The 8,689-nt window shown below is 40.9% G+C and overlaps 1 protein-coding gene across 1 annotated transcript; it reads right to left on the bottom strand.

The window, feature by feature from the left end:
- Window positions 1-676: 676 nt before the first annotated feature.
- On the bottom strand, window positions 677-8,592 carry LOC111654602 (cGMP-dependent protein kinase 2-like; the record flags this gene model as incomplete). The annotated part of the gene is made up of 19 exons (XM_023405686.1): window positions 677-1,504; window positions 1,843-1,918; window positions 2,111-2,173; window positions 2,491-2,607; window positions 2,926-3,089; window positions 3,310-3,451; window positions 3,891-3,980; window positions 4,098-4,234; window positions 5,053-5,164; window positions 5,299-5,340; window positions 5,442-5,489; window positions 5,671-5,736; window positions 6,458-6,546; window positions 6,674-6,751; window positions 7,097-7,160; window positions 7,433-7,538; window positions 7,836-7,949; window positions 8,099-8,265; window positions 8,466-8,592. Coding segments are annotated over 19 exons (1,889 nt in total), but the record flags the coding sequence as incomplete, so codon positions are not given.
- Window positions 8,593-8,689: the final 97 nt, after the last annotated feature.

Raw genomic sequence — 8,689 nt, 5'->3', positions numbered from 1 at the left:
TTGTAAAGAAAAGGATTCACACATTGTTGATTTTTGGTGATTTCACAGGAATCCTACAAGCCTACAAGGAGAATAGGAAACTTCCGTCCACTGCTGTGGAGAGATCATTTTGTACGGTACTGTACATCCTCTGAGCCACTGCTGTCATTGCTGTTAGTGTATTAAATTCTCGACTACAAGGTGTTGTGTATTTTCCTGCAGGAGGGAAACATCTGGCAGTGTATCTTTCCCCCTATGGAAGAAATGTTTGCTTTCATGTGAGTTTTTTTTTTTTTGATGTGGAAAACTGGTCTCAGCAGTGGAACCACAGGCATTAACAGGAAGGAACAGGATGACTCTTTCCTCCTGCCTTAAATCCTGCTGCCATGAGAGACAACCGTATCCCTCCAGAGCCTCACAATCAGCTGCAACCAATATCAAGCACATCGGACTAAACCTGTAAACCCCTCACTCTGTCTCAGGCCAGTTTCCACTCTGAGAACATCTTAACAGGCACAATATTTCCCCTCGTGTATTGTTCATTATCTCACATCGAATCTCCGAATACTTTTATTGTTCACTGCAGGCTGCGTGTGTGTGATTTGGCCACAACAGCAAAAATTGTGCACCATTTCACACTTTATATTGTCATACGTTGGAGGGTAAGTGTAGGAAACAAACACAGCTCACTCAAGCCTGTAAGAACACTTTTTATTTACTAAACTCGAGTCATGTAGAAAGCTTTCATCAGGATGTTCTATGATCTTTCTAAATTACAATCAAGGTGCGTGAAAATAATCTGCACACAAAAAGAGGGCATTTTCCAAAAACAAAGGAAAAATTGTAAAAGATAGTGACAGTTTATATTAATAATAATAAAAAACTAACAATACTAACGCATTTAACAGCGTTGCTATGAGCAGGTAAGCTTGTTTTATCTCTAAAACTATGTAGATCCTGAAGAACAACAAACTTTAAAGAACAATATTGTTGTGGCAGATATGGCAGCATTAATTTTTCAACTTGGCTTCAGATTTGGCGAGAGCTGTCCTTCCTTTCGTACATATTGTACCATATGACTCAAGCCTTTATCGTGAGCTAAGCACTTACGGACGAGTGTTTTATTCTCATCGGTGAAGAGAGTCATCAGGCACCAAATCTCCCTGCACTGAAATCACAGACAGAATGTCCTCACGTCCTCCACAACACTTCAATAAATATGTTGGAAATTGGTGATTTACTTCAGCTTCACTCTAATTTAATAATCAACTCAGTATGACATGGATTATGCTTTTTCAATATAGAGCTCCTGCTACCATCGTGTGGCCTTAGCCCTGTTTTGGCTCCAGTTAGTTATGTAAAAGTCTGATTTGGTTCCGTAATGGGGTGATGTGGGCGACTCCTGTGGCTTTTGATCCTTTCGGCTCAATAGTCAGAATCAGTAGTCGTGGTCCCAGCCGGAGAACTCCTCCTCTGCCTTTGTCTGGTCCAGAGGGAAACGGTCAAAGTTGATGTAGCAGGGGCCCTGACGGAGGAAAAAGACATTGTTGAAGCACATTGGCTGCATCTTGAAGTGTATCACTTCTTTATAAATAACATGTAAGCATATTTCTTTCAAAATTTTACTTTGATTGTTGCACATATAATAATGCATTTTCAGTGTTATAGAGAACTGCTGAAGATTTGAAAGCACAATATAAAGGGCTACAAAAGTGTAAAAGTGTATTTTACAGAGTTAATGCACAAAATATTCTCTGAAAGTGAACCAGCTACATTCTTTGGTTCTGTTTTCTTTAAACTACACAAAAAGTGTTACCACTTTTCACACAATAGTAGAAGCACTCGGCTGGAGGTGTGACTTGCCTTGCGTATGAGCCGGACCGTGGGAGCGTCGAGCTGACCCACCCGCAGCTTGTGCCAGTTCATGCTGCTGAACCACCTGAAGGGAAAAGAGGAGGGAGATTACAAGTCAAATACAATGAGAACGGACTGAAATGATTGATTCTAAATTAAAAAGCTCATTAAGCACCAAATGTTTTTTTTTTTTTTAAGTCTTTTTTATCCAATGATTGTGTAGTATCGTACCTACTTAACTTTTTAACACTTATAAAAGACATGTTGCCATGGTTACCTGTGATTCCGGACATCTTTGATTCCATCCTTCTTGTTTCCTAACCTCTGACCTGGCCGAAGTCTGTGAACAAAAATGCAAGACGTCAGTCATACGGAGGACATTTACATATCTTTTTTTACATAAGTTTCCACTTTTCAACACATTTGTATTCAGAAACCATAAATACACAAATGCATGTTATAATACAATGTATTGATTTGCAGACATGTTCAGAGGCACATAGGAAGAGCTGTCTGAAATGCCCAAATGCTCTATACCTTACCTTTTACACGGTCCAATTCTATATTATGAGAGAGTTATTCAGGCAACACACTGAAGTAATAGATATATCACTATATAAAATTGTAACCATGATGCAGTCAGTATCGTTCTCTCACCTGCACAGCTTACTGATAATGGACTTGGCTGCTTCATTCAGGTAAGGTGGATACTTGAGTGCGCCCTCCAATATTTTGGCATAAATCTTCTGGGGCTCTGAACTTGAAAATGGAGGGCTGAAAGATAGAAAATACGTTTGATGTTAGATAATCTTTCGATATAAAGCAATTATCACATTAAAAGAAAATGTCTCAGAACATCCACAGTGGTTCTTTTGGGTAACCTGAACCTGTGGCTGCAGGCACTAAATGATGAGAAAAGACAGATGTGTTTCACTGCTGCAGATGTCAGCCATACTTCCCTGCTGCCATCTGCTGGTCAGCATTAAGATTTGACTCATTTTCAATTTATTCTCACTTTGCCATATTTCTGTGACTCTATTGCAGTGATTCTCAAGCCTTTTCTGGCAGTATTAGTATTAGTATCAGTATTACCTTCCCACCAGTAGCTCAAAGATCAGAATGCCAAGGGACCAAAAGTCGACCGCAAAGTCATGTCCCTGGTTCTTGATGATCTCTGGGGCCATGTACTCAGGAGTACCGACAAATGAGTAGGTTTTCTCACCACGTACTAACTCCTTGGCAAAACCAAAATCCACCTATACAGACACACAGACACACACAAACACACACACACACACACATATAGTATGCAGATCATACACAGGCTCTAGGTATGGAAACCCTTGCGAAGTCCCCCTTAGTGCAAAAGCACATTGTCACATACAGGTGTATTTCCTGAATATTTAATCTGTACTTAGAGCTTAAAGAGGGCACAAATAAATGAGCAGACACACTTCTTCACAGACAAGGACTCACTAGTTTGACATATCCCTTAATATCCAGCATCAGGTTCTCAGGCTTCAGGTCTCTGTACATGATGTTCTTCTTATGGAGGTAGGCATAGGCCTCCACCACACAGGCAGTGCAGAACACAGCAATGGACTCGTCAAAACGCCCTCTGAAATCACAGTGACACGCTTTAATTTGCTGTCAAATAAATTTATTGCATCCCATCGCCTTCTATTGCTGTTATTTTCATTGGTCTGGGCACGAGCGGCCCTTGGAAATTGAAGTTTATTTTATTGTTGGCACTATAGATTGCATCAGCACATATTTCTCTGTGTCAGATAGTGGCACTGAATGTTGGTGCAATTTCAGTGCATTTGACGTGGAGATCTCAAGATAGCCTGAGGGCAATAAATGAAGTTTCCTACCCATAAAGCCACCACAGCTTTTTAAAACAGTGATTGAATAAAAATTGTCTCTCTTTTATAATATCCTATTGTTTACACTGATTCTACCTTGTGTGACAGCATACACAATATCCTGCTTCATCAAAAAAACAAACAAAAACCAAACAATGCCATTTTATTGTGGCTTGTCGTCTGTTTTCTCACACTTCTTTGAGTTTGGTCCAGATCTCCCCACCACCACAGAACTCCATGACCATGTAGATGTATCGTGTGTCTTTGAAAGCTGCATGAAGCCTACACAGAGAGGATAGAGAGGCAGGATAAATTATTCCCAGATAGTTTTTCTGAGCATGCAACTGTTATGCACTGATGTTAAGTGACTACACTCAGTGTGCGTTCACTCGCAGATACCTGACGATGAAGTCGCACTGGATGGCTTTAAGGATTTTCTTCTCAAACAGCATGTGCTCCTCCTGTCTCTTGGCAACAATGTGCTTCTTGCTGACTCGTTTCATGGCGTAGTATTTGCCATGGTTCACTGTGGTCATCTTAGAATTGAAAAATATAACCCAAAGTATCACAAAATAGACAAAGACATGGCTCTGTGATACATTGATGTCTTGGTGGCAGTTTTGGGGATAATTTGGAGGTAGAAAATATCTTTACTGGATGAGTTTAGAAGCACATTTTAGCTGATACAAAGAAAGTTGTAATGAAATGTCAATGATTTTCTTTTTTCCTGAATATGTTATCAATTACATTTATAGGTCCTCAAACAACCTGATCGTTTACTTAAATGTATTTACTTTTGACTAATACTGGTAGTTTGAACTTGGAGGGCCTGCAAGGTCAATCGTCCTGTAGCTTATTTTAGGGATTGTATGAAAATTATTAGGAGGGGAGAGGTGGTCAGAAAAGCAGGAGGTTATTTCCTCCTTTGTTAATAGGATTGTCTGATTGAGTAGATTAGTAGCATTTTTTCCAAAAATAGGGAGCTGCTGTGTTTTTGATTTTTTCATGCCTTTTCCTCACGTTTTCCATAAACATATAGTTTTGATATATTAGTGGGCGTTTTTTCCAAGTGAAGGGGGTGGGTCAAAAAGACTCAACCACTCTCCCCATCCTGCTAATTTTCATACAGTCCCTTAGTATTGCCTCATTCCTGTCCTACTTCCTGCATTTCTCTTGCTGGGATTTCAGTCTTATGTATTTCAAACAGGAAAAAAATGTAAGTTAAAGTTAAAGTTTTCCCCCTATCTCAAAGTAATGTTTATAAGACAACTCCCCCAGTTTGATTTTGGATAAGAGAACTTACGTATTTCACACTCCAGCAAATACACACACATACACACAAAAATACACTCACCAGTTCAACACGCCCAAAACCTCCGACTCCAAGCGTGACAGGATCTCCTAAGAAGCGACCCTCCTGGTACAGCACAGGAACCAGATCCTTAAACCTCAAGGTGGAGGTGGTACTGAGAAACAACGAGAGCTTTTAAGTAATGATAACTATTTCATTTCAAGGAATTCGTTTGTGTGATTTGTACGATTGTGTTACATCTTTTTTTCCTGCATCCACCAAGTTTTATCGTCTGCCACACACACTCACCTTGACTTCTCTGGAACTTGTGCTTCCTGCAGCACTTTGGAGCTGGTAGTAAAAAAACAAGCAAGAGTCAATACATACGAATCTGGGCAAGACAGAGAGAATAGGTAGAAGTAATAACTGGACACATATTTTATAGTACGCACTCGTCAAACAGCTCCAGGTGCTCTATGGGAATTGTCTCTTCAAATACCCTGAAGGAAAAGGCGTTGTTAGTCAACCTGTGCATTAATCAGCAAGTGACAAACACACAACAGAAAGAAAACAGAGTGCAGGCTAAACCAGGCGACACTGACAGAGAACAAATACACCGGAGGAAATCCAGATCACATCACCTTCGTTTACGCTCAAAATTTAATGTCAAGTCAGACTCACTCCTTGTCAATGGAGAAGCATGTAACAGGGCCATCAGCAGTGCAGGTGGCAGTTCTCAAAACTTCCCTGCAAAAGGAAAAACATTGCACGTCAACCCAGGACAACTGTATGTTATTACTGTATATACTAATTTGTCAACACCTCAGCTGTCAAAAATGTGAGAAATCTTTGAATTAGCAACTGAAATCAATGACATCTTTTAACATTTTGTTTTTCTGCAGCAGGACTGTCATCACCTAGGCCCTGATTAAATAAAAATAATAGCGAATAATGGAGGAGGATTGGTTGGTGCAGGATTTTCCAGCACATTGATACAGAAGAGTCACTTTCTCCACAGAAGGGAGGAAACGTTGCATATTTATTAATTCACACTGCACAAATCTGCATCTGAAAAACCTTCCAATAAAACAACACAAATGCTGCCTTATACTCAGCAGTTTAGAGGTACTAGCTGAATGGTATCTTATTATCTATTATTATTTCTACATTATCACTCTACATACTGTATTGTTGGTTTTTATGCAGCACCACTGACAGCCACATCAGTCAGCCACACGCTCACTGCACCACATTTGAACAACCTAAAATTAGCTAAATTTAGAGAAACTTCAATTTCATTTCATTTCATTCTGTGACTCCAAATGACTTGTTCACATTGACACGATCAGCAGGTCTATCCAACCAAAATGCCAAAGATGACAGCAGCCAAAGAGGATGCACGGAGCAGTGGATGTTGCACAAGGCTCTCACAAATATCCTCAGGCACGTGTCGTGTTGCCATGGTTACCGTATGAGGGCCTGTTCCCCGAAATGCTCCCCTTTTCCCATTCTGCGAATCTGCTTCTGCTGCCCGTTCACGTTCTTAGTCACCAGGACCTGAGGGGGGAAACACACACGGGAGGCAGGGAGACAGAGTTCATATATATACAGTGTATACACACACAGGCTGGTACAATATCATGTTTAAATATGAGTTTGTGCACACAGCATGACACTGTAATACCTCTCCTTTGAGGATGATGTAGAACGTGTTTGCATCAGTTCCTTCTCGAACTATAACATCTTTGTCCTGATACTTCACCTGGGAAAGACAACACAAGAAAGACAAGGCCATAAAAGAGTCACCTCCACATATTTACACAATGTTCATCATGTGTTTGTCTTGACAATAAAGTCTGTATTTTACAGGAAAACAAAGCCATAAATTTAACTCATGAAACCGTATATAAACCTCGGTTACTGCAATTCAAAAATGTCAACATTTCACATCCAAAAAAAAAAGTCATTATTGTGTTTAGCCCAGTTACTATTTATGTTTCAGTTTGTGCAATGTGTTTTAAAATGTGCTGGTTAAAATCAGCAGAACTGGATTTTTTTTTTAATAAGAAAATAATTATTATCCATAATGGGACATCTTAGTACACACCTCATCCATGGAGTCAATGATCTTGGACAACTGGACATCATTCAGGTCCTTCAGAGTACGAGATCTGTGACGGGATCCAAAGAATACAGCAGAAGAGTTAGACGTTGTTCGTGGTCCATTAAGCCAGGAAAAACTTTGTTCATGGTAAGGTGTTAAGGTAGAAAAAGAGGTGACGGGGTGAAGAAGAAACCACCAAATAGATCCACCACCAAGAATAGATCAGCATTTTGGGATAATACAGTAGTTTCCACAAAATGTCGATCTATTCCTTTAATTCGGACAAATTGTGCTGATTTAAAACCCCTACTGGCTGCAGAGTCTATCGTGTGAACTCACGTCTTCAGGAAGCCCATGAGCTGCTCCCGTTTCTTCTTAGACTTGTTGGTTATGATCGTCCTGTAGGTCTGTCGTTCCATACACCACAGACGCACCACTGTCTTCGCTGCAACATAGGTGATGAAAAGCTGAAGTTTTAGTGATTCAGTCTGGTTGACGGTCATAAGCAAAGAGAATGAGTGATTAGACCAAACAGTGAGAGAAACACAAAGCCCTGAAAAACATTCATGCTCAGGGCCGCAAGAAAGTTGTTTGAAGTACAGTCTATACACTGTAGTTCCTGTTTTAAACACTACTGAACACATAAATAATCCCATGGCACCACACATAGCACACAATAGCATGCTGTAAATACCTACGGTCGCTATATGTATGTGCATATACAACCATCACGGAGGCTGACCTTTGACCGTTGCTGTCCGTTTGCAGTTGTACAGGATGGCCAACTCCCCGAACACATCACCATAGCTTAGAGTTCGGAGGTCCTGGCTCGCCTGGGTGACACGGAGCTCACCAGCTACAGGACGGGACGAACAGAGAGAGCTGCTTTATACAGGTGTGTAGACTTTGCATGAATCTGAATATTAAAAACATCATTTAAAACAACAGAACTCTTCATTAGAATTAGAAACACACACACCCACACACACTCAGGTGTTTCCCCACCTGCCACTATGTACATGCTGTCTCCTTCGGTGCCCTCTTTAATGACTTCATCCCCCGGCTGGAAGTTAGATACCACTAACAGCTCCACCATCATGGCTGTTTGCTCGTCGTCGAGGCGGCTCAGGAAGTCATTCTTCTGGATGGCTTTGACTATCACACTCTTCTCACTGGTGATGGAAGATGAGAGAAGTCATGTTGATGTAAGGTCACTTGAAGTTGCTCTCATGCCACATGCAAACATTGTGTAGGCGTTTGATGTGTGCTGAAGAGGCAATTAGAGTGGATTTGTCACAATGGCAAAAAAAAATCAAGTGCTGTCTTACTTAAATACAGGGATTTTCTCTCATAAGCAGTTCTGATTACCGACCTGGCAGTTTTCTTGACCTGGGTGCGTGTAATCTCCAGGGTCTCACGGATCGGTTCGGGGGCAATGACAGCCGCACGGCTCTTCCTGACCTCTGGTTCAATCTCATTACCGCTGTGGGAGGGAAACTCTGGAACAGGCAAACAGAGGAGCACAAATGGAGGGTTAACTACTCTAAATTGCTGCCAAGTAGAATCGTGTGTGTGTGTGTGTGTGTGTGTGTGTGT

Source organism: Seriola lalandi, unplaced genomic scaffold (genome assembly GCF_002814215.2).
Source record: "Seriola lalandi dorsalis isolate HSWRI2012SDOR001 ecotype SW California unplaced genomic scaffold, Sedor1 jcf7180001974774, whole genome shotgun sequence".
Taxonomy (NCBI): domain Eukaryota; kingdom Metazoa; phylum Chordata; class Actinopteri; order Carangiformes; family Carangidae; genus Seriola; species Seriola lalandi.
This window is presented reverse-complemented; position numbering and strand designations above follow the sequence as displayed.